The 24,347-nt window shown below is 40.4% G+C and overlaps 4 protein-coding genes across 14 annotated transcripts; 2 read left to right on the top strand and 2 right to left on the bottom strand.

Annotated features, from left to right (window-relative positions):
- Window positions 1–525: 525 nt before the first annotated feature.
- Window positions 526–8,190, bottom strand: LOC135631738 (DUF21 domain-containing protein At2g14520-like). 6 transcript variants are annotated; one of them, XM_065139566.1, is made up of 13 exons: window positions 7,904–8,190; window positions 7,727–7,803; window positions 7,543–7,626; window positions 7,312–7,425; window positions 7,087–7,173; window positions 6,730–6,869; window positions 6,574–6,661; window positions 5,840–5,913; window positions 3,977–4,149; window positions 3,546–3,832; window positions 1,852–1,898; window positions 1,543–1,771; window positions 526–773 (listed from the first exon to the last, which is right to left on the bottom strand). In XM_065139566.1, the coding sequence occupies exons 1-13, from the start codon at window positions 8,088–8,090 to the stop codon at window positions 720–722; spliced, it is 1,641 nt and encodes a 546-aa protein (XP_064995638.1). In that variant the 5' UTR covers window positions 8,091–8,190; the 3' UTR covers window positions 526–719. The 6 variants fall into 6 exon arrangements, with proteins under 6 accessions (XP_064995638.1, XP_064995637.1, XP_064995635.1 ...); XM_065139565.1 differs by having other exon boundaries at window positions 1,513–1,771; window positions 4,001–4,149; XM_065139563.1 differs by having other exon boundaries at window positions 1,513–1,771; window positions 7,904–8,189.
- A 3,954-nt stretch (window positions 8,191–12,144) lies between these two features.
- LOC135631921 (DET1- and DDB1-associated protein 1-like) lies at window positions 12,145–14,886 on the top strand. Its single transcript, XM_065140045.1, has 4 exons — window positions 12,145–12,303; window positions 12,701–12,761; window positions 14,508–14,569; window positions 14,645–14,886. The coding sequence occupies exons 1-4, from the start codon at window positions 12,217–12,219 to the stop codon at window positions 14,732–14,734; spliced, it is 300 nt and encodes a 99-aa protein (XP_064996117.1). The 5' UTR covers window positions 12,145–12,216; the 3' UTR covers window positions 14,735–14,886.
- Window positions 14,887–14,996: 110 nt separating this feature from the next.
- On the top strand, window positions 14,997–19,199 carry LOC135631919 (pentatricopeptide repeat-containing protein At1g06140, mitochondrial-like). The gene has a single exon (XM_065140037.1). The coding sequence runs from the start codon at window positions 14,997–14,999 to the stop codon at window positions 17,283–17,285; it is 2,289 nt and encodes a 762-aa protein (XP_064996109.1). The 3' UTR covers window positions 17,286–19,199.
- LOC135582651 (AT-hook motif nuclear-localized protein 10-like) lies at window positions 18,195–22,599 on the bottom strand. Of its 6 annotated transcripts, XM_065140039.1 has the most exons (7): window positions 22,534–22,599; window positions 22,264–22,440; window positions 21,122–21,706; window positions 20,443–20,495; window positions 20,022–20,153; window positions 18,837–18,998; window positions 18,195–18,750 (listed from the first exon to the last, which is right to left on the bottom strand). In XM_065140039.1, the coding sequence occupies exons 3-7, from the start codon at window positions 21,555–21,557 to the stop codon at window positions 18,451–18,453; spliced, it is 1,083 nt and encodes a 360-aa protein (XP_064996111.1). In that variant the 5' UTR covers window positions 21,558–21,706; window positions 22,264–22,440; window positions 22,534–22,599; the 3' UTR covers window positions 18,195–18,450. The 6 variants fall into 6 exon arrangements, with proteins under 6 accessions (XP_064996111.1, XP_064996110.1, XP_064996112.1 ...); XM_065140038.1 differs by having other exon boundaries at window positions 22,264–22,563; XM_065140040.1 differs by having other exon boundaries at window positions 21,122–21,669; window positions 22,264–22,563.
- Window positions 22,600–24,347: the final 1,748 nt, after the last annotated feature.

The raw sequence follows: 24,347 nt of genomic DNA, 5'->3' as shown, positions 1-24,347 counted from the left end.
TCTCTCTCTCTCTCTCTCTCTCCCTCTCCGTGGTAAAGCGGGTTAGGTGGGTTGCTTGGTTACCAAGGCTGCCTCCAAATCTTGGCTTCCCTACTCCATCCATGACGGAGAAGATCCGGAAAAGGGACTCCAAAATCTTGAGTAAAGCTTAATCTTTGAGCTTCAGCTCCACATCCTCTGCCTATAATCCCTATTACCTACCGACATAAATGACAGCAGATCCTCGGGTCATACCAGTTTACCCCTCACAACCAATCCAACATCCGGAAGTCGCTCCACCGAAGACAGACTTAGCACAAGACATCATCATCAGTTATGTATTTTGCGAGGTATGCGGAAAACAATATCAAATGCCTGTTTACTAGGCATCAATAGTACTTGTGGACATTCCAAACATATCAAATCTTTCTTTTCATTTTTGTTACTCAAAACAAACTAGCCATAACATTATATATATATATATATATTGAAATGGAGATGCTAGTAGTTCGAAATACCATAGGAGGACTAGTTTTACACTACACATAAGAAATTCCCTTTAAGAGAAAAAAAAATATATGAGAGTTTATCCAAATAATATACAGGACAACGTTCCATGTACAAGGAATCATATGGTCACATCAATGAGCAGCAGCTACAATTTGGGTTACTAGATGGAGATTTCAGAATGGAACAGTTAAGCTGATTACCTACCGCTTGCCTCCATAAGCAATCAAAATTCAAACATTACTCCCTCCATTTTTCTCAAGCTTCTCATATGATTTTCTTGATACCTGCTAAGACGTTGTGTGTCATGCATTGTCAAAAATGAAAAATTCCAAATAGCTAAACTTGAAGATGTCTATCCTAATCAACCAAAGGTGAGATATGATCCTGAATATTAACACACTCATCAACAAGGTTGGTGAAGATAAGCCGACTTCCTAACCACCGCCCATATATAATCATAAAATGCAGGTTGAAAGACTTAATATGATCACAAAGATTTCACCCACAAACAAAAATAACATCACTCAATCAACTACAGTAAGTATTAACTTTAATCAACTATACGGAATGTTATATATAGAGAGAGATGGTCGGTGTGTGTGAGAGAGAGAGAGAGACAGAAAGAAAGAGAGAGAGAGACATCCTAAAAACATTAATGTCCAATACAGTTTTTTACTTAGTTGATGAAAGAAATATCATTGAAATTCAGATAAATTTATCAATAGATCTCAGATGAGATTTCATCCATGGCAAGGAGATACTCAAGATGCTAAAAACACATAATCAGACTATTCCACAAGGCTAAAGGTAACAGACCATAGCAAAACAAAAAGAGAAAAAGACTGGTGGACCAGATCCATAAAGATCCACATCCAATCATTTAAATGAATTCTATGGGAATTCCAAATGAACACTGAAATGATGAAGATTGTAAAGAATGCAAGGAGATCCTAGTTTAAAAGCATAAATAGTGCACACTTCATACTTCAAAAAGCAAACCAAACAATATAATATTTCACTTACTCGATATGAAGGTGAGTTCTGCCCAAGAACTATGTGATGAGCAGGGGAACTTGGTAATGACTTCCCAGGAGAATTTAAAATGGTTGGTGTTGAACCAGGAACTTGAGCATACTGAGAAACAGGTGATCGTAATACAGAAGCATCATGATAGGGAGACAGTGGAGAAGCAGATGGAGTTCGTCGTGGAAACTGAGAGATAGTTACAGTTCCAGAGGATCGTGGTGATGACCTTCGTGTAGGTAACATGTTTATCTTAATCCTGCAGATCATTTGACCCATTAATTTCTCTAACACAACCTGAAAAGTAGAAGAATAGAGAACTAGCAAACTTTCACATACTTATTGTGGACATCAACATACTCATCCGTCTCATCCAATATTTCTTCCTACAAAAACAATTCAGAGGCAATTAATTAGCTGTGGCATGCGTAATTGAGACATGCATTAAAACCAAAAAAAAAATTAGCACAAGCTGAAACTTATATGCTAATTCAGAAAAGTTTATTGGATACAGTGACCACAGCCAACTCTCTATGATTTACAACATGAAGTTGTACAATCATGCAGGAAACTCTACCTGGCTGTAGTGAAATGTAGATGCACTAAAAAAAATTCATGTCTAAGTTGGTAGAAAAAAATAATACAAATAAAGTATATATACTAGAAATTAACTTTTGTCTTCATAAAATGGTCATAAACCTCTTTCTGCTTTCAATTTGTTAAGAGTTTAATCTTAATATGCAATATGGAGGTCATTCTCATTTTACAAATTCTAACCAATTATATAGGTTGTTCATGTCCAAGAAATTTCCATGTTTCTTAACACAATGCAAAATAAAACCACAAAAAAAAAGGTTCCTGTTAAATATTAGTAATACCCAAAATCTGCCATTACTTGACTGAAAAATGATGAAATGACTTTAACGAAGTCCCTCCAAAGTTCCTACTGAAATTATGAATTATTAATAACAAGGTCCAAGGAAAACATAAATGGCCTTTACGGCAGTCTATTACTTCATTTTTGCAGCATTGATTGACTTCGACAATCCATTAGCTAATTGTAATTGCACAAGGATATACCAAATTTATTTATAACACTGTGATGTTAAAATTGAACTTCTACCGTGTAGTTGAAAAAATAATGTGCTAATAAACCAGATAGAACAGCATTAATATCAAAACAAAAGTTATTTACTGTACAATCTTTAATTGGTACAATATATGAAAAATTTGCTGTCATATACGATTACAATTTCTATAGAACATAGAGATGAAGAAGGATCTAATCTAGATTTACATGCATCATACTTATTTGCCTCAAGATGCATTATGGTCAGAATGGAAACAGATCAGATCTGAAAGCTTGAAAAGGACATTCTGCCTTCTCTAGTGTCTAATGGTGCAGATAGGACACTACTTATGTTTGAAACCATCAACTTCTGTTTTGTCACTTGTCTCTCCTGGCTGTGGAACTTGAATTAGGTATGACCTCAATGTGAACCAGACCTTGACCCTATCCACTCACGGATTTGCACCAACTAAGCCAGATATATAATGAATCTTTGATTTGGTAAATCTGACTTGAGATATGGCCCAGATTACAACGTGTTAGAAACTATAACTTCATAATTTAGGTTGACATATAATAAAAAGAGGAAGTGACACATCCCTTAGTCCTCAACTGTGTACCAAGACTTTTCTTTGTTTTGTTAAGGCTTACGCTATAAGTTCAAGCACTAACAAGCACATAAAAAGTATATAAAATTATTTGCCGCAAATAATGCCGTAATCATGAGAAAAGATGGATCTCTATCCATTACAAAAGCTATTGACATACTAATACGAAGTTCAGCAAACAAAGCATAATTTGATTATGAACAGAATAGCAATTTATGCACTCAGCTATTCAGGTAGTCAAGAAGAAAGATTGCATCCGAGGCCTACGCACATTAATATATGTCCAATCAAGTAAAGAACATACTAATGAGGGATAGTTAACTGTTAGAAAATATATCCACTAAAAGATTGTCCACCTGTAGCAGTTCCTCCATAACATCTTCCATTGTTATAATTCCAACTACTTCTTCATCTAACGAATAGCTCGGGAGCGTATCTGAATTGACATCAAGGATATTATCGTGCCGCACTCGTTCTGACTTCTTGATCTGTGAGCGTGAGTCTCCGTGTTTCTCCATGTTGCTTCTCTTCACAGGACTGTGAAATCCCTGAATACTACTACTCACAGGGGATCCATTTGCAATGCTATTCAAATGCTCAGCCATAAAAGACTGAGATCCATCTCCTGGAAAATCATGAATCACTACCTTGGATTATACAAATTGCACTTTTTTCAATATATGCAAGTTCTTTAACGTATTGATCTAATGTTTAATGCTTCAGAAAAAGATTAATCATCAAACAAAAGATCAGAATAAGATGATGCCATAGTGTATACGAGGAATACCATGGACTTCATTGTGGTTCCTACTCTGGTTCATTCTGTTCTCTGACATGCTGGTCTTGCTCTTTTCAATTAGTGTGTCATTGTCTTTTATGCGTTTAACAACCACAGACATGTGACTGTGGCCTTTCTGGAATTCATTTAGCATGTCATAGAGAGGAAGGTCATCATAGACCCTGGTAAAACCAAAGTAGCATCACAAATATATAGAAGTATGACTTAGAATTCAAAAACAGAAAAAGAACTAAGTGCAGCAATACACACAAAAATAGATTTATTTCCATACGAAAATTATATACCAAATGTGACTGTATCAGGAAAGAAAATTATTTTGTAATGCATTTAAAAAATAAACGATATACAATAAGAATGGTATCATATTTCATCAAAACATCTAGGTACTAGTGTGAACCATGTAAAAACAATCTGTTGATGTATCCTTATATTCATATTCGTATTAATAAAATCTACTTTGCATCTTCTATCCCATGTGATTGTCTCCATTTATATCACCGTAACTTCAAAATGGTTTGCAATTTTGCAGTATTACGGAATGCAAGAATTGTACCATACCAGTCTAACTGGTTTGAAATTTTTAGTCTGGAGGTAGGATGTGAATGTAGATATTATCTGTAAAATGTAGAGCACCAAAATGGTAGAAAATGTAAAAATAGCACCTCTAGATCTAACTCCATTAACTTAATATGAAGACTAAATGCTCAGTAATAAATAGTGTTCTGTAATTAAGTTATAACTGTTCCATAATTAAGCCCTCAGTTTCCTCATTTAATACATAGTGTTCTGTAATTACCTCCTAACTGTTCCATAATTAAGTCAGTTTCCTCATTTACAGAGAGGAGATTTTTGATCCAATACATTATAGCAGTGCCAGAGGACATCAAGATAACTTGTGCCACAGGACATCACAAACTACTTAGGTAGACCCTCGACTGAAATCTGTTAATTCCAAAATAAACTACATCATGGACCATTTCGCACAATGAGTTTGTAGAAGTGGTCCAGATCTTACCACCCTGCAATATGCAACCAACAATTACTTTCGGTTGTCATATGTAATCACTTGACATCTTGATTGTACAACTTCGATAGCAAATCCTCAAAAAAATAAAAATGATGTATATAATCATGACAAATGTTTTTTTTTTTTTGTTTAGTGCATTGTATGAGCAAAATACACATAAATGTTGTTAACGTGCACAAAAAAAACCCTGAGTATTTTACAGAAACAAAGGAAGGATGTTATTCCCTGCTTTTTCTACCCATAAAAAATGGCTTATTGCAGCACCTCCTAAAAAGAAAGGAACGATGTAATTTCTCATGATAAATATTTGCCATTTTCTTAACTTACTGTTACTTGGCTATGATTCTCTAGATGACACAGTTCATAAACACTTTTTCTATTTTATCTACACATGCTTAAGTGAAGAAACATCTAACATGCTTGTATGCTTATTTTTATATTTACTTTTTACATGTTAACCATGGCTAACATGTAAATTTCTCAAGATAAATATTTGCCATTTTCTTAACTTATGGTTGCTTGGCTATGATTCTCCAGATGCCATGGTTCATAAATACCTTTTCTATTTTATCTACACATGCTTAAGTGAAGAAACACTTACCGTGCTTGCATGCTTATTTTTATAATTACCTTTTACATGTTATCAATGACTATGATTGTTGTTTGACTTGTATAGATGTAAAACATGAGCAGATGGAATGAAGCCAATTAATGTGTCCAAGCTTCATCATTTTGTAAAGTTCAGAAAACTTGAGCCACATGCCACATCTAGATACACTAATATCTCCATGATATACATCTTTGAAACATAGATCAAGGCATACCTAGGAATTTTTCTTATAGTAACATTTCTAATAGGAACTTCATCTTCAGGGCGGCAAGTTATCAAATTCTTAACCTGAGAAGAATCAAGTTGTTGTAAACAAAATAATCTTGAGCAGGTTAATGTAGGAACAAAAGAACACATTACTGATTCTGACAATAGCTATTGAAATTGCAGTACTACCCAGAAGAAAATATCAGATCATTTCCATTACTTTCATAGACATCATCTCATTTTTCTCCTTGCTGAATGCAAAAGTCAACCGTCCACTGTGACTCCAACATATATGTATATGAAAATTGAATTTTTACATTCTGTATAAAATATAAGCATGATCAATATCCGAGGAACCAACTAGTTATTTATGGTAAGCAACTGGCCATTGTTAAGTCAGGATTAGCAAAGAGACAATAGTCTTCAAATTTTAGTTTCCTATAGAGGAATGTCTTTTAACAGCAATTGTTTTCATTTGGAAGTTGTGCTCCCAAGGAGATCCGTTTTATTCAAAAGCACCAAGACGATAAAATGTTTTCTGTTGGACTACAATTAATAATCTTCTTATTTACATTTATGCTTTTTTGGGTACATAAGCACATGAGAAGTACTGGTTAGTACAATTTCTTTTCATGAATGACTGCTGTCGAATGATCAGTCATTTTACATTAAATTTCAAGAGTGATCATGAATATTTTTAAACCCCAAGCATTGAAAGAATATCAAGATTGTTTGACTAACCAAAATAAGGCCAATAATGTTTGTTGGGCTGCCAGAGTAGATTGGTACACGACTATGTCCTTTGGACATGATCAAACCCAGAGTGTGCCTGACAAGAGATAAAGATTAACAATATTACGGAGCATCAATAGCTTGTTAATCAGTAGAACTACATACATGTCAAGTTTAGAGTTTATATCAAGCGAAAAGGTCTCTAATATTGTTGTCATTGCATCTTTTGCAGTCTTCTGTGTCAGGTCCAAAGCTCCAGTGATAATAGTAGTTTCATCATGAGTCAATTCCCCGCCCTTGCCTGCCTGAAAACCAAGAAAAGACTATCATTTCTTTGCACAAGTTGCTTTATGGAATCGTTAGTTCAGCATCTACAACAATTAATTTTGATACATCCATCTGGTAGTATTTACAAACTCTAGTTTACAGGAAGCTAAAAGCTTCATAGTCAGAAAATTCAGATCTTATTATTTTACTCAAAGCCCTTTCATAAGCGATGATAATGCACAACAAATTATCAACCTCATTTCCATGCATATCCACCAGTGTCTTCAATTCAGCTCTTCTCATAAGTGCAAAATGCCCCTTGCCCAGTACCCAGTCCAGCAACTACACAAATTATATTAATCTTTTGATATGGTAAGAAAAAAAGGGAAGACAGCCGCTCCTTTTTTTTTTTTCCCTTTAACAGGGGTTAAAAAAAAGAATTAATCAGCATAAACAAGCGAAAAAGCAAGAAATGATTGCCTTGCTAATGGGGTAAGCCACCGGAAAGAAAATCAAAAGGAGCACGCGAACCAGTCCCGCGGTTTTAGCTCCCACGCTCAGCCCATATCGCGAACATACCGCTTGTGGTATTATCTAAGAGAAAACCAACATGCAAAAAACCAAACCCAACTTGCATCTCACCAGTAATCTATTATTAAATTTATTTCTTGCTACAGGAATCCGATTTACTGGGGATCGCTAAGCAATTACCTCGCCGAAGGTCAGAATAAGGGTTACGGATATCAGGATGGCCCCCCACGCCGGAACGAGCGCATCAAGAAATATCGGCAGCGCCTAAATAGAGATGGCATGAGAAGAAATCAGCGACACCAAGAAACCAACTTTCAATACACATGCGCGGGGGACACAGAGAGAGGAGAGGAGCGGCAGAGACCTCCATGGCGAGGGAGTTGCCGATGAGCAGGGTGCAAAGCAGGAGGTGCTGATTCTTTACAACAGGAAGAATCTTGGCTGCGGAAGAAAAAAGAAGAAGCACATGGCGTAACAGAGATCAAGAAAGGGGGAGAAGGGAAAAGACAGAGAGAGAGGGAACGGGGGGACGGGAACAGACCGGCGTTGAGCTGGTCCTTGGGTTTGCCAGCCTTGACGAGGACTTCGAGGTCGACGAGGCTGAGAGACATCAGGCCGAGCGTGAGACCGGACATGATGCCGGCGAACATGACGAGACCGACACAGATCATAAGGTACACCCAGAACATCGCAGAGCAGCACGGCTGGTCGCTCCCTGCCGACGCCATCCTGGCCTCTGCCTCCTCCTCCCACTCTACCCCGCCCCTGCACTACACTCACTATTAGTACTCACGTCGCGCTTTCCTCCCTCGCTCTCCACCTCGCGGTCAGTCAATTAATCCGCGCCCGGGTTTCCCTTTCTTGAAAGGACGAGAGAGCGACCGGCGAAACCGTTTCTCGAATCAATTACATACATACACACACACGTATCTCGCAACAATACAGTTTATGACGGCGTGCGTCATCCTCGAATTTTGACCTGCGAGCGAGTCAAACTCAAATCGACCAACCATTTCCTTGATCCAATCGAATCGAACTCGAGTCAATTAAACCAAAAGGTTAAGCCCCAATCAAATTGCCTCCTCCACATCCACGGTCGCTGTCATCGAACCATGACGTCGTATCATGGTTGGTATGGGTCGAGATGTGATGAAACAACAGCGTGTGTGGGGTTTCCCTTTTCCAATGTGTCACAATTAGGTAGAAGACGAGTGGTCGCCCCCTCCCTCCACTTGCATTTGCTGTCCGCATTGGGTGTGCGTAAGTGGGCATGCATGCATATATTCCCATACATCGACAACGCAAAACCACGGCATACATGCTCGATATCGTATGCGTCTTATTCTATACGCATTGCCATCGGGAGTGGTTGAATCACGAAGTGGGCGCCGACCAAATCAGCACGATATGGTTAACTTTACGTAAGTGATGAAAGTGAGAAGTCAGTTTCTTGGCAATATATCCTTCCTCGGGGAGCGAAAGCGGACGATGGAGTCGTCGTCAGGAAATGAATCGCACTTGCTCTACTTGCATTGCACCACGTCGGCCATATGCCTCGACTTGGCAAGTGCGCGCGGGCGGGAGAGAGAGAGAGAGACGGAGAATTCCAACTATTGGCCATAAAAGTCGCACCGTCCACCCGAGTTAGTGGTGTGATGAGAATTAAATAAGGGCATAAATGTGCAAAGCAGAGCATTATTCTTGTGGCACTGAGCCAGCTGGTGAGTAGCAGACGGCAGCGGGGCTTACGCAGCGAAGAGGACTGTTTCTGCCACTTCTGCTCCCCATTGATTAATGGCTTTAAGATCGAACGAAACGACATGGTTGTTGCTTCGAATCGGAGGTATTGTTTTGTAGTGCAGGTGAGCAGGACGAGGGTGTCTGCAGTGGAGATTGCATCTGTGACGGACAGCCTTGATGTTGGTGTCCATTTCGGAGGGGAGCGATTCCTGGACATGAAGCGAGCACGGCGATGGCAGGAATCGGACCTTTTTTGGCTGGTATTCATGGCGACTAGTTTCGTTTGAATTGGATTCGAAGAACAGGTTAATTGGACTTGGAATGAGAATCTGGGAAAATCCAGTATTCTAATGAGATCGAAAGAGTTTGGATAAGAATTGGGTACAGTGTTTGTGTTTATTCAATACGTTTAAAGGAAAGAAACAGAGGACTCGAGTCGAACAGAGAGAATGCGTCGTGGGAGGTTTCGAAAAGGCAGGCTCGCTTAAGGCCCATTACGTCCTCGCGGAGTTCTGCTACCCACTCGCCGACGAACACACATTTGTTTCTCTAAATTCTATACCTCAATATTTCAGGGAATTTTTTTTTAAGAAAAAACGCCTTTTTTCTTTTTTTTTTTCTTGATTAGCGCTTTATTTTTATTTATTATTATATAGTATTTTTATTTTTTAAAGATAAAATTATCCTTAGCCTCAGGCATGAAATATCGTCATTGTCGCCTTCACCCCTCTTTCTCCATCGTCCTCGTCTCTCCTCTCCTCTTCCTTTGACGTCTCATCTTCATCGTTACGATCGACTATTGCAAGGCCTTGTGCCTATGGCCTCCCCTCTTTTCTTTATTTGCTCTTGTTTTCTCTCCCCTTCTTTTTATAACTCGAGTATTGTATCTCCATATTCTATTACAATATCTTCATAATATTATGCACTACACTATCAAAAAGCTCATCATCGTTGTTCATTGCAAGAGGCCACAAAGGCAAATCTGATCTCCAAGTGTGATATATTCGTAACATTTTACCCATTAGATTAATATACGTAATCGTGGCACTTGAAGTATCGGAATACTTTTGGCATTGACCCATTTATCAACGATGGTGCACAATCATGCAGCCCCTTAATCTAAATGCTGAAATTCTAGAATGTCTTTTGCTGCTATATGGATGATAAATTTTTGAAGTTTAAGGAATCAACACTTGGACATTATATCACTCACTCATCTTGTTGTCAAAGATGACCGGAGGATGAGGGGGAGGGGAGAGTGACACGGGACAGGTGATCAGAGTACCACGACAAAAGATATTTTTTTTAGAAAATAAAAAATATTTTACGAGAATAAATGAAAAAAAGCATGTTAATTGAAAAAAATAAAAAGGAGTTTACTATGTAGAGACCCTCCTGACTCTTTATTATTCATAATCCCTTTAAATTTAATACATAATATTTTATTATTTATAACCCCTTTAATTCTATTTTTATCATCCTCTTTTTCTCTTTTTCTTCCCCCACAGCCCATGCTTTTGCACTCACCAATTCTCCCCACAGACCACCCTATCACGTAGTTTACAAAGGCTATGTCTTCTAAGCTATTATATAATGGATATAATCTTAAAAATATTAAATCATTATAATAAATTAAAAAAAATTCTCATCTCCTCTTCGATCTTTAATTCATCTATTTTTAGCATATGTCATTTTACATCACCTCTAATGATCAAGAGAAAACAGATGACGAGAAGAAAAAGAGATAAAAGAGGACAAAAAAAGGACATAGATAAATAGTAAAAAAATATATTGAAATTAAGTTATAAATTAAAGAAATATTCAAATTTAGGGTTGTAAATAACAAAAAAAATGTAAATAGTAATCTCCAAATAAAAACAAGGAATTCTTTGAGAAATTTATCTAATAAAAAATCAAATCAACAAAACCTCAAAAAGAAATATTATGTGGCAATCTATTTGTTTAACCTAAGCTCAAGAGGTTGTTAATTATCCATCAAAGTCACAAACTAAGCTTCCTTGCATAGATTTAAATGAAGTGCCGAGAAAATTGTATGTAGCTTATATATTTTATTATTATTATTTAAAAATTATTATTAGTGATATAGTATATTTTGGCAGCCTGGACACGTCACTGCTGTCACCACACGCCAAATCGGTGCCCTACGCCACCCGTCCCATCCCGGGAGCTCGTACCAAGAAGATATGCCAACACGTCTTATCCCGGGAGCTCGGGGCGATGCTGTCTAACGTCGCTCTGCGGGTCCCGAAACGACGGCCAGTCAGAAGGATCGTCCCATCTCTCGGGGGTCAATAGCAGCGATGCCGAATCGATGCACCATCAGCCCTCGCGCCACAGTATAAAACCCCTGGTTGACCTCCGGCCCAGGGTAGGGCAAGAAAAAAGAAGGAAAAAAGTAATCCCTCTCGTTACTAACTTGCTCGTCGGAGGGGCCACAACCGAGTACCACCCAGCGGAGGTCATTTTTACAGAAGGGCGACCACTCATCGACGGTGAGGGACTCAGCATGGAAGTGCGATCTGCCCGACACCAAGAAGTCATCAATCAGCCTTGATCCCGACCAACGCCAACCAGCATCCCTTCCTGAGGGCGCGACCACTTCACGAAGATGAGCTGCCACCTACCCCGGAGAAGGAGAGACGTAGCTCAGCATACACGGCGTCCGGATCAGCATACACGACGCCCGGATCGGCACACCAAGGAACGCTGATCAGCACCTCGTCGCGAGGGCTCGGTCGACCTCGACATCTAGCTCAGCCGACAGAAGACTTCCAACATCAATCCGTGGACCCGACCGTGCTAACTCACCGGCTATTTGTTCACTAACAATCAGTACATAAGCCGAACACGTCAATTCGAATTCTATTGGATTTTCCAATTCCATGTCGATCACGATTCTACTACCCAACTAATTTTTGCCGTGTTAATATTTATGGGAATTAAATATGTTCTTTAAGAATATATGGAGAAAGTGGGGGGTTTTGTTGGGTTTCTATAAATATGTACGAGAAAGAGAGAGAGAGAGAGGTTTTGTGGGTGTGGCGGTGAGAAAGAGGACAGAAACAGAGGAGAGGAGAGGAGAGAAGAGAAGAGATGGGCTCTCTACTCGACGACTGGCCCTCTTACGACCCCCACAACTTCAGCCAACTACGCCCGGCCGATTCATCTGCCCAATCTTCTGTATGCTTCTCCGATCCATCTTCCTTTGCCATCTCGTTGATATTCAATCAATGATTTCATAATCGCTGTAGGTTGGCGATTGTAAGCATCTTATAATCTGTCTTGTTTGAGTCGCAAATCGTCGGAATCAATCATGCTCTGAGCACACATTTCTTGTTTGCCACTGCTTGTGTTCCCCCTTCGTGTTCTTTCCTTGTTTTGGGTGCGGACTGTACCGGCTGGTTACTGTTGGAGTGATTTAATGAGGAGAACTTATTAATTGATTTCTTTTTCTGCTCAACTAAAGGGGCTTTTAGAATGTGATCTTTGCACATCCATTACATGATCTTAAGTTTTCATATATTTGATACATAGATTTACCATTCTTCTGATTTTTTCCTTTGATGTTTAATTTCAGAAACTTACGCCTGTCACATATCGTCCCACTCATAACAAGTCTCTCCCACCACCAGATCAAGGTAACAATGCTGCACTTGGTCTCCAAGAACAAATTATATATGGCCGCTTTCTGGAACTATAAATATCTTTTTTTTGGTTGCTCAGAGCTAATTTCTATGAGGCTGTTGTTACCTGTGTTGATACTTCGTATACTTTCTGTTGTAATTTTCTATCTGGATGCTGGGTCGAAGATATTTGGCAGAACTCTCAATCACTTAGTGTTTTATGTCCACAAGTAACTAAAACATGAAGAATGCCATGACTATTATTTTTTAAGAGAGTAAAAGAATATGGTTATTCATCATGATACATGGCTAAGAATGTCATCTTTCTTTATTTGAGTGCTTAATCACTACAAATTGAGAGTTGAAGAGTTTTGCTTTTTGAAATATCATTACAGTTCCTTTGCTTGCCATTTTCAATTAAATTATCAAAATAATCCATTGGAAGAGTTTCATATTAATGTCGAAGTGTACATGCTTATAAGCCTTTTTAAACATAGTAGGTCAGTCTGTGCACCCAAAACAAATCTTCGTAAAGAAAAAATTCTTTCTTGGACATTTCATTATGAAATGTTTAACTAGTAACAGATCACACATGACACTAATATGTGCTGAGGATACTCTTCATCCTTATGACTGTTCTCTCACTTCTCTACCACAGTTCTACTATTTTTTTAATATTCTGCTTCTTTCACCTTAGAATATGAAACAAGATTATATTGAGTTTCTTTGCTTTTAGGGTATCTAATCTGCATGTTTCATGTAATAAGTTATAGTGACCCCTTAACATGTCTATATCTAGAACTCTTACTAAGATGAATTTGTGAATTTAAGGTTGCATTTACACCAATTCTCATTGGATGTCATATTATAATTTCACCATTTTAATTTGTAATTCAAGTATCAAGATGTTACTATATTAGCTCTAAAAAATTTTCCATGAGAGGTCCTATGTTAGTTCTGTATGCTAAATAAATGGAGTATCAACCTTGGACCTAATAACCAACAAACACATAACGAAGGCGATCTTGTATTGAAAAAGAAAGAACCAATCAACATTCATTATGCTCCAAAATGTTAAAGAGAAGAATCATGTACTAGACAAACCTAAAGAAACCTTCTCTGAGTTATTAAATAGAAAATGGGTAGGGAGTCAAAGAAGAGCAAGTGGCTATTCAATCTACGAGGAAATTTAGGTTTTTTTTTTCCTTTAAGGTGTGATCCTTATGGCAAGCTCTCAATGATACCTCTAACGGAATGCCAGCTGGAAAAACAAAAGGCTACATCTTCAGGGAAAGCTGTGGTCAAGAGATGGGACACAGATGGGAAAAGAGAGCCAAAGTGATATGGTTGTGGGTTTGAAATTATTCTGTCTCTTTATCTTTTGGGGGTTAGGGCATATGAGGGTGAACTAATGTTACACTAAGCAAGCTACTGAAAGAAATGATTAGTAGAAACTGGCGTTTCAGATTCAAATAATTTATTAGTTTTATAGAATATGTATTGGTCATATACATTTCTGATACAAGTTGTATTGAATTCATGATGCTCGGATCTTATAGATTATCTTCTTGACATCCAGTTGTCTTTCGTGGTGACTAGACTTGTGAAGTTCTTGTATCACTTAGTTAGCCTTTCATGAAGTAATATTTGACATGTATACCCAAATGGTTTTTTTTTAAATTACTGTGGCTGCTAATTGAGGCATAATATTAACCTGTGATAATATTGTTTTTCTGATATGGTACTCACTTGTTGTCCTAGTAATATCAACCGAAGCCAGAAATATCCTTCTGAGGCATTTCTATCAGAAGTCAGAAGAGAAGGTATGCAAGCTCTTTCTCTTCTAGTATTTCTTGCTGCTGTCCTCTGTTCTTCCTTCTCATGCCGCGCACATGCAGTTCCGACCTAAGAGAGCTGCTTCGGATCAGCTAACACCGGAACACAGTTGCAAGCAGCCCAGATGTGCCTACACTGATGGGGCCGATTGACGTATTATAGTATGATTCTTCCCAACATCCTGCATAGTAAAACCAGCATATATGTATCGTATGTGCATATAGCTTTTTGAACATTGGAGCATGATGTTTTCGAGCACTACAAGTTTGATAAGTGATTACAATTGAGTGGCTTCTTTGCTCTACTTCATGTTTTTGGTTATGCCTATCTATTGATTAAACTAGCTGAAGAAATATTTTGTGATCGAATATGTTGCACAGATTGTTTTTAATTGGTTGATTTACTTAAAAGTAAATGTTGCTTTTGATTCTGTGGAATACGTGTCATCTCTTCTATGTTTGTAATCAATCAGTTCTGTCGTTTCTTTTGGGACAAACCACGAAAGAAATAAGCGCACGGGCCGGCCCAACTGCTTATACTTCCACCAATCTATTGGAGGACTTAATACAAGCACCTTGTTGCTGGCTTTCATCCCCAGAAAGCAGACATCGGCTTCCCCACAAAAATCCAATGTACTCGTCACTTTCTATCTCTCCATTCCTATCGCCTTCTCCTCTCTCACACTCGAAGAACCTCTTCTTCGACTCGGCTGCCTCCGTCCGCTACCTCAGCTTCTCCGCCGCCCAACAGAACCTCGGCTTCACCGCCTCTCTACACTCTGGCCTCCTCAAATCCGGCTTCCACTCCAACCTCTTCGTCGCCAACTCCCTTCTCGACGCATACTCCAAATGTGGCCGCATGGACAGCGCGTTAAAGCTTTTCGACCGAATGCCTCTGAGAGACGTCGTATCCTGGACAGCCGTGATCTCCGGACACTGCCATACCGGAGCGGCTGCCGCTGCCATCCTTGTCTTCTTGAACATGTTAACGGAGGGAACAGCACCTCCTCCCAATGAGTTCACTGTTTCTGCTGTCTTACGGGCATGTGGGATGCTGAGGGATGAGAAGATGGGGAGGATGGTGCATGGGCACCTGGTCGCCGCTGGGTTTTCCCATGATGCGTTCGTCTCTAATTCCTTGATCGATATGTATGGGAAGGTAGGATCAATCGTGGATGCTGAGAAGCTTGTCAGTAGGTTGAGCTGTAGGGATGTGGTTTCTTGGAGTGCCATCATATCAGGCTCTGTCCTCCATGGGATGTTCGACAAGGCACTGATTCTGTTCACCCGAATGCTGGAAGATGGGATTCTGCCGAACACGGCGACGATGTTGAGCATCACCCAGGCCTGCTCGCTAATGGGGGAACCGAGCCTGTTTGCTTGTGTTCATGCTTGGCTTGTAAAGTTGGAGCTGCATGACTGTGTTCCCGTCGTGAAGTCTCTCGTGATGATGTACGCAAAAAATGGATTTTTGGACGAGGCAATCGAGGCTTTCCTCCAATTTGATTTTCCGGAGTGCCATGATCCCGATCTCATCGCGGCCCTCATCCATGGTTGCGCCCTGTCGGGATCTTTGGAGCATGGCAAGGTGATTCATGGGTGCTCGATCAAGATGGGCTTCTTTCCGTGCACCATAGTCGAGAACTCCCTCCTTGATCTGTATGCAAAGCATCGGTACGTCGACTCAGCACATTTGATCTTCAAAAGAATGGGGAACAGAGACATAGTCTCTTGGAACTCCATGATCTCATGTTTTGCGAAGAACGACCGCGTGGAGGAAGCCCTGCAGCACCTCGGTCAAGTTCATGACGCAAGTGGAGGTGAGCTAAAGCTGGACTTCGTCACGGTACTCAGCTCCGTACAAGCCTGCTCCACCATATCCTCGCTGGAGCGAGGACAGATACTGCATGGTTTTGTGATCAAAGCAGGCTTTGATTCCGATTCCTTTGTCTGCAATGCTCTGATCGACATGTATGGGAAGTCGGGAAGGGTTGGTTTGGCGGAACAGTTATTCCAGGAGATGGAGGACACAAGAGACGTGGGTTCTTGGAACTCGTTGATCGCAGCCTACGGGATCCATGGTGATGGTGATTCGGCCTTACGAGTTTTCGAGGAGCTGAGGTCCGGAGGAAGGCGTAATCCGAATGCTGTATCCTTTGTCAATGTCATTTCAGCGTGTGGTCACTCTGGGCTGACAATGGAAGGCTACGAGTGCTTCAAGAGAATGCAAAGAGACTACGGCTTCGAGCCGGCCATGGAGCACTACGCAGCAATGGTGGATCTTTTGGGGAGATCCGGAAAGCTTGGTGAAGCAGAGGAATTTATCAGAGCGATGCCCATCAAACCTGGTCCATCCATTTGGGGGTCTTTACTGGGTGCTTGCAGGCTTCATGGGAGCGTGGAGATTGCAGAAAGAGCAGCGGCGGAGCTATCTGTGATGGAACCGGATTGTGGTGTCTGGAGAGTGACACTGTCGAACGTATATGCATCTGCTGGACTATGGGAAGAAGCTGCAGAGGTGAGAGCTGAGATGAGAAGGAAGGGATCAAGAAAAGAGGCAGGCTGGAGCTACGTTGAATCGAGGGGCATGGATAAGTTCAAGTTCGTGGTGGGAGACACAAGGCATCCTGAAACTGATACGATCTATGAAGTATGGAGAAGTATCAATGAGCATCTTGCTGATGCTTTTGTCGAGTCATTTTGATGGGGGATGCCAAGCAGTACCTTACGAGATTGGTATGTCTACTCGATGGTTAAAGATAAAGAGTACTCATCACTGCCCGCAAGTTTTCTCTGAACAGCGACGCCGGATGAGGACGCAGCGACTGCAGTAGGTAGCCCTCCGCAGCACCGAGGCAATAGCATGGATCGCACAGGTGGCTATTCGGGACTTGATCCGGCCTCGCTTGGGTACCAGCCTTCTTGTCGCCGCCGAGAGCAGCAACCATGGCGCTTGCCGCCTTGCTGCTCATCTGTGTTCGCTGTGGAAGAAGCTGTCGTGGCTGCGCACTTCCCGAGTCTTCCTCTACTGCGGGCTACTTGTCGGAATCTGGTCGCCTTCTGGGAGACCCACCAAGGTTCGGATTCAGTTCAAGACGAGCAGAGGTGATTACTGGAGCACGGCGTCCATCAATCCGTAGTTGGAGAAAGAGATGTGAGAGAGTGATTTGTGTGTCAGTAAATACAATGATAAAGTCTGCGCAGTAATGTTGTGATGATGAAATGATTTGGGCATACCGAAAGAAAGTGGTGTGTCAGAGTACAGCGGCACCCAACAGCCATGCACGCCGCCATTGATGGATCTGGTCGTGGAAGCGATCTTATCCACTGTTTGCCGCGGTGAAAAATTACCAATGGCTCACAAACAGCCATGGACTTTGGCAGGCTGCTGTGCAGTTCATGGCGGATTTGATCTCGGAGAGCAGGGGGGTTTAGGCTGTGTTCCTTCTGCCCACCTCGAAGGAAGAAGGGCAAGACAGGCATCCTTCCAGCAAAAGCATAAATGATTCTTGTAAGTGTGGCCTTTTCTCCAAAAACAAATGCCACGCTTGATCCTTTGTATGGACACATACATGAACACACACATTGCATCTCAGACATAGCACCATCGAAATTGAAGAAAATAAGGTGTCTTTAGTTACCAACAGAAATTGAACTGATAGATGAAGACAAAGAAAATACTACAGAACGGCAGCAGTGTCCTCAGAACATACGCCTAGATATATGCTTCTGGAATGCCATTTATGTGAAGCCCTCTAGTTGTAAGCTTTGACAGTAATTAGTGGCTACTGAATCAGTGATTTGACTGCTGGTACTACCGTCTTACTACAAACAACTAGACATGAAGCGATGCTTGCGACATAATCTTGTTAGAGAGGCATTACTTTCATGTCGGAGTTATGCCTGTTCTCGTTTACAGAGTGTGACCAACTGATGAAAGATGGATACGCAGATTGAACATGCTGAGTAGAGTTGTCGCAGGTGCCACCGTTTTGATTTGTTGGGCTACCACGGTCGTCAGAAGATTCACTTGACGTGCGTTCAGTGGGTGGGCTGACTGTTAGAGTTGCTCCAAAGCTGGCCATCTGCGGTGGAGCTGATGAAGGTTCCCACCTCAATGGCTCAGGGTGTGGCTTTTTCTTTTCGGTGATAAAGCTTGCCACCACAACCTGCAATTTGAACGGAACTCCACTATGTCAGAAAATTGATCTAAAAAGGACAGTGATTGGATGCATCAAAGAGGTTTGATTTAGACCTGCACAGGTGTTGCTGCCACAAGCATTCCGGCAACCCCACCACCAAGAATTCGGCCATCAGATCCTGCAATTGCGACACTCAATCCACCGCTTCTACTACGAGTGCTACCCTCTTCTGTGAGCAGGAAGGAACCTGAAAGAGAGATGATATCAAAGCGTCCCTGCATGAAAAATTCTCGTAACTGTTATATGCTATGGCAACAAATGGAGAGCAAGGTATGTGGACAAGATACAGAGAGTTTGATCTTTAATCCTTTTAATATGATACTCACAAGTAGGGTGGATCTTTATGTAGTAATTGAAAATATTACATAACTAAAGCATCACTTTCATGACCCAAATGATGATAAGGATGCTATATATATGTGTGTGTACATATATATTATGCCTAGCAGAATACAGCATGTTGGCATTAAGTAGAGATGTAAATTGGCAAAAGGGCAAATGGCCTTTTAGGGTAAAATTATTGTTAGTCAATCTTATGTGAGGTGGCCATAACTAAAGCCTAATCCCTATCTTTCATCTTCCTTGTACAAAATTGCAACTTCTCCTATTGTTTTTCATCTCTCTCTTGTAGAAAGCTGTTAAAAAATAAGAAACGTCACAACACAAGATGTTTGTAGGATATGTAAAATCCTTGGACTTTGAGAACTTGGTTTTGGGGATCGATCAATTCCTCATCCAGTTACTATCAACTTGGTCTGATCTGAAACCCTTGATCTCAAGGGGAATTATTTGGACTGGCCAAAACAGATTGATCACAAGCCATTCTGGCCAATCCCAATACTTTGACCAGTCATAAACCAACCAAGTCAACTGAAGTTGATTATGATAAATTGTATTTATGTCAACTTACCCTAGTCTATTTCTGGTTGTTTCTATAGAAACCTGATTGATTCCAGACTGATCTGGGTTATAGATTCCACAACCGATTCCAAACCTGACAAATCCAGTGACCTTGTCAAAAACATCAAATAGAAGTTTCCGAATCTAGCCATATTATTTTGTCTTTGACTATTGCACTTCCATCATGGTGTTCATTTGGGTTATGCATAACACACAGACATATATCTACAATATAGAACAATTTTGTCCATCAGCAACCTACATAGATGATGAACAGTGCACATAATTTCAAATTTTATTCAAGATACAGATTAGGATAGTCTAGTTTCTACTCAAACCTCATAAGTTACTGTTCCACCAGAGATTGCCGGCTGCCGCAGTGTTACATCAGAGATGGCACCGTTTGCTGACAGCACACAGACGGTCCTAGACCCTTGCTGTGAGAAGGCCATAATTTTTGAAGCTATGTCCTGCCAATGCAAACAATTGCCTAAACTCATTATACTCTATTGACTTATCACTCTAATAACACCAACTCTTTTATATGAACTCCCAAGTATATTGAAATGGTAAGAAAGAATATGAAGCATGAAAGCGTGTAACAAGTTTATAATCTTTGTTGCTGGGTGACAACAGTCAGATCGTGAAAATGCAAGAAACAATTTAACAAGAAAGAAGAATTACCAAGACTATTGTCAAAGTTATCTAGACTTTAGAAGTAGAAAAAAGAGAGGGTAAATTTAAATCTCAAGTACTTGCCTCTCCAACTTTGACAGTGATAATATGAGGAGTAAAACCAATCCCTGGGGCACCTGGTTAACCATGAGTACTGATTTTAGAAACTTATACGAAGCATTGAAATACTAAATACTGTAAAGAAAATGATATCTAAATCTTTGGAAATTGAATATGTAGACAAAAAGATGTATGAAACACAATTAGATGTTCAAGAGTTGCAGTTTGTGTACAGTTATACTAAAAAATTAGACCCAAAAACTTAACATCTAGGCATTAACTTCATAAAGGAATAACTTATGCAAATTATATGAATAGACAGCCAATAACTAAATTTATCATCTAAGTCTATTTGAAAGCAAAAAATAGGACAATGCTGTATAATGGCTAAAAACGAAAAACGTTAACCATAATTCAAAGTTTAAAAGTTCTCGATGCACATATAACTTCAACTGAGAAGCATAGAAGCAGATTAGATGGGACTAATACTAGATGAATATATTTGAACATTTGGACAAACTGGATGTTAAATGTACTTTAACAGCTCAGAATTTATATGGTAATGCAGTTATGTAATGAACAAGGAAATTAAGGAAGCCTACCTTTTCATCGCCGGTTTAGAAGTTAAGACATCTACACATAGCAATTATATGTCACATGTAGAGTAATCTTCACAACTAGAAGAAAGTGATGCGACAATTACCCAATGCATCAAGTTGTTGCTTTTTCCCCGACCCTGGAGGACGGCCTCGGTGCTTAGCTGCTGGATCAGACAATGGATTGCTTGAGAATCCCAAAGCAGAAGATGGAGGTGTTAGCGCCAAAGACATGCTACCATCAGGTCCATATTTTCTTGGTCTTCCTCTCTTCTTCTTCGTTAGCTCACCCATGTTAAATACACTGGTTTGCCGCATTCCCGAGACATCATCTCCTTGGTACAAAGAACCAGTCGTATCCACTGGCTTAGGTGCCGAAGAAGCCATGGGAGTGAAGGAAAGGCGCATGCCCTGCATCATTCCAGCTGTATTCGGTGCCACCACGGGATCAATCGTCGATCCTCCAGCTCCATAAGAGCCAGGACCCACCACCACAGTTGGAGGCTGCAACGAGCTCACTCTTGGAAGCTCCCTAGCTTCCATGTTCCAAAACCCTAAACCCCAATTCCTTTTGTTGATGTACTTTTAGCTGAATCTTAGATGACTAAATCAACCACAAAAAGAAAAACCCCTATCGTGGAAGATGAACCGCTTCCTTCAGTTCCTCACCGAAATTAAAGCTACATAAGAACCTTCAACCGGAAAATGTGCATGAATGTACAGAAATTTCACGATCCCACCGAAGAGCAAACAGGAAATTCTCGTCACTGAGCTCACATTTGAAAAGGTGAAAGAAACTGACGCTTTCTCATGGAAAGACAAAAAAAGGACTCATGTTGCACCAAATCCGTCAAAAAACAGAACGCGAAAGGGAAATGGGTATGAATATACATAACTTTTACGAATTTTCACCCAAAAAATCTCAGCTTTTCGAGAAACAAAGACCGATCCACCGAAGAACGAACTCGTACGAAAATTCACCCAAAAAATCTCAGCCTTTAGAGAAACAAAGACCGATCCCACTGAAGAACAAACTTTTACGAATTTTCACCTGAAAAATATCATCTTTTCGAGAAACAAAGACCGATCCCACTGAACAGCAAACAAGAGATCCTCGTCACTGAGCTCACATTTTGAAAGGTGAAAGAAGCTGACGCTTTTACATAGAAAGACAAAAAAATGACTCATTTTTTCACCAAATCCGTCAAGAAACAAAACGCGAAACACAACCGCGCGAGGCGAGACATACCTGGAATCAGATCAAAAGAGTGTCACCCAACCAAAACGAGACGACGAGAGAGACGTTCAAGGATATGGGTCGCGCAACGGCCTGCAAACCCAGAAATGTTTGCCTTCTTTTCTCGGGGACATCGCTACCACCGAACCCTCGCCGCACCAACCCAGCACAGCAAGGGGAAGCAGCCACCTAGTGAGGGAAGACGGGAATAATTATTCTTTATTGGTGTGGGAAAGACAATTACATCCATAGAAAATTGCAGCTGAAGCTCCGCAATCGCACAGAGTATTCATTTCATGGTCGGTGCTTCCCCTCCTCTTAGCTTTTGGTACCAGAATCCAAACACCTTCTTCCAACAACATTGAATGTTGATCCGATCCCAGCCCGGTCTTAGCGGTCTGCCGGCCCATCTATTCTTCAACATCTTTATTGAGCCCGGCCCAATTCAACGTAGTAATATGGGCCCATTTTGACATGATCGTCTTTTCATGAATTGTGGAGATTTAAGAATTTGCTGTTTTAATTCTTGATCACGTAAATTATATATGGACGAACAATTGGTTACACATATAGCTTTTATGTATCCATGACAATTGCATCAGACCTCTAATTTGATATCCATTTGTACAAATGTTGAATGGAGTTTCCGATAAAATTATTTTTTATGTTTAGATCAATAATGGAACGAAGAAAAAGTTATCGATAAACAAAGATCGACTTTTATTAGTATGTTCTGATGAATCTTTTATTATTGATATAGTCGAAAAAAATATTTCAGGAGAATCTCGATCTCCTAATGTTAATTGGGAATTTTAAATGGGGAAAGAAATATTTTCTTTTCACAAAACTCAAGAGAACTATATAACTCTGTGATTTCTCTCTCTTCAGCTGATGACCAGTGGAATGTGTTGAAAAGAAAGGCCTGTTAGGTGCCAAAAAGCACGTCGGACGCTCAATCTCCAGTGAGCACAAAGTCTCGCTTGCCACGTGAAGGGAGAGAAAGTGCTGCGGCTGAAGCGAAAACAGGCAAAGAGTCTTCGATCACAAAGTATGAAGCGACGAAAGCGAAACGCATGAGCAGATAGCGCCGCATCACTCGCAAGAAAAGCCTTCCCAAACAACACTGTTCAACCAGAATTTTATGCCACATAAAATGGAAGCAAAAGTCTCTGACATGTTGCAGTTTGATTGCTGGCAAACGAGTGACAATCTACCCCTTGCATAAAGACAACACACAGCAGTGGCTATGTCCTGTCTGCATGCTCACGATTCAAGCATTTCGGGAGACTTACACACGCTGTCTCACAGTGAGTGCCATAGCAGCGAAGCCATGCATCTCCTTTATTTACTGCTTCCTCCTCCTCTCCTTCGCCAAAACATGTCGTTGTCGCCGCGACTAGCAAGCCAAGCGAAGGAAGCAAATAGTCTGAAGCTTATAGCGACGTTCAAGAAACATACAAGCAAAAGTGACGATCGGCCATTCAAATAAGTCGCTAAATGCGTCCGTGATGGAAAGATTTTGTCGCTGTTTCTTTGAGACAATGGTTTCTTTTTTTTGTTGTTGCGTTGTCTCGATAGTGCATTTGGTTTGAGATTAAAGTAGCCAGAAGTTGGGATTAACAAAATCTTAGTGCTTGTTCTTTAGGTCACTAATTAAGCTAATCAACTTATCAAAATATTCTAGTAATCTGACCGTGAATGAAACAAGAAGAAGTTGGCCATATCAGTGCCAGGCAGAATTTGACGATCAACTTCGATTCATTCGAAGAAAAAGTTGACACGGAAATAATAACGAGACAAGTCGAAGAATAACTTGAACGCATCAACCATTTGCATGCTTTTTATCGACCTTGTTGAGCATCGAACAGGAACAATAAACTGCAGACACCGCATCCTGCTGCACACACGATGTTCACGAGTGCGTGCCGTCTCTTTAGCTTCTCTCCCTCTTTATCTTCACATGTTCCTCGCATCCGGTATCCGATGCAGACGCATGAATGACGCCCAACTTTGGGTGGTGGTTGTGCATCGTTGTCCATCGCATGCCGGTTGGAGAAACAATGTTAGAACGATGGGGAATCATGTGTGGGCTGCCT

This window comes from Musa acuminata, chromosome BXJ3-2 (genome assembly GCF_036884655.1).
Source record: "Musa acuminata AAA Group cultivar baxijiao chromosome BXJ3-2, Cavendish_Baxijiao_AAA, whole genome shotgun sequence".
NCBI lineage: Eukaryota > Viridiplantae > Streptophyta > Magnoliopsida > Zingiberales > Musaceae > Musa > Musa acuminata.
The sequence above is the reverse complement of the archived record's forward strand: the minus strand, read 5'-3'. Positions and strand labels throughout refer to the sequence as shown.

What these genes read in the sequence shown, in the direction of transcription:
- LOC135631738 (XM_065139563.1), bottom strand. Translation starts at nt 8,090, where the DNA reads ATGGCGTCGGCAGGGAGCGACCAGCCGTGCTGCTCTGCGATGTTCTGG. An exon ending in TTATTCTGACCTTCGGCGAG is followed by an intron (nt 7,426 to 7,542) that starts GTAATTGCTTAG and finishes GTTTTCTCTTAG; the next exon opens with ATAATACCACAAGCGGTATG. An exon ending in ACTATAAGAAAAATTCCTAG is followed by an intron (nt 4,150 to 5,839) that starts GTATGCCTTGAT and finishes TGGTTTTACCAG; the next exon opens with GGTCTATGATGACCTTCCTC.
- LOC135631919 (XM_065140037.1), top strand. Translation starts at nt 14,997, where the DNA reads ATGTTGCTTTTGATTCTGTGGAATACGTGTCATCTCTTCTATGTTTGT.
- LOC135582651 (XM_065140039.1), bottom strand. Translation starts at nt 21,557, where the DNA reads ATGGAAGCTAGGGAGCTTCCAAGAGTGAGCTCGTTGCAGCCTCCAACT. An exon ending in TCACTGTCAAAGTTGGAGAG is followed by an intron (nt 20,154 to 20,442) that starts GCAAGTACTTGA and finishes TTGCATTGGCAG; the next exon opens with GACATAGCTTCAAAAATTAT. An exon ending in TGGCAGCAACACCTGTGCAG is followed by an intron (nt 18,751 to 18,836) that starts GTCTAAATCAAA and finishes TTCAAATTGCAG; the next exon opens with GTTGTGGTGGCAAGCTTTAT.
- LOC135631921 (XM_065140045.1), top strand. Translation starts at nt 12,217, where the DNA reads ATGGGCTCTCTACTCGACGACTGGCCCTCTTACGACCCCCACAACTTC. An exon ending in ATTCATCTGCCCAATCTTCT is followed by an intron (nt 12,304 to 12,700) that starts GTATGCTTCTCC and finishes GTTTAATTTCAG; the next exon opens with AAACTTACGCCTGTCACATA. An exon ending in TCTCCCACCACCAGATCAAG is followed by an intron (nt 12,762 to 14,507) that starts GTAACAATGCTG and finishes TTGTTGTCCTAG; the next exon opens with TAATATCAACCGAAGCCAGA.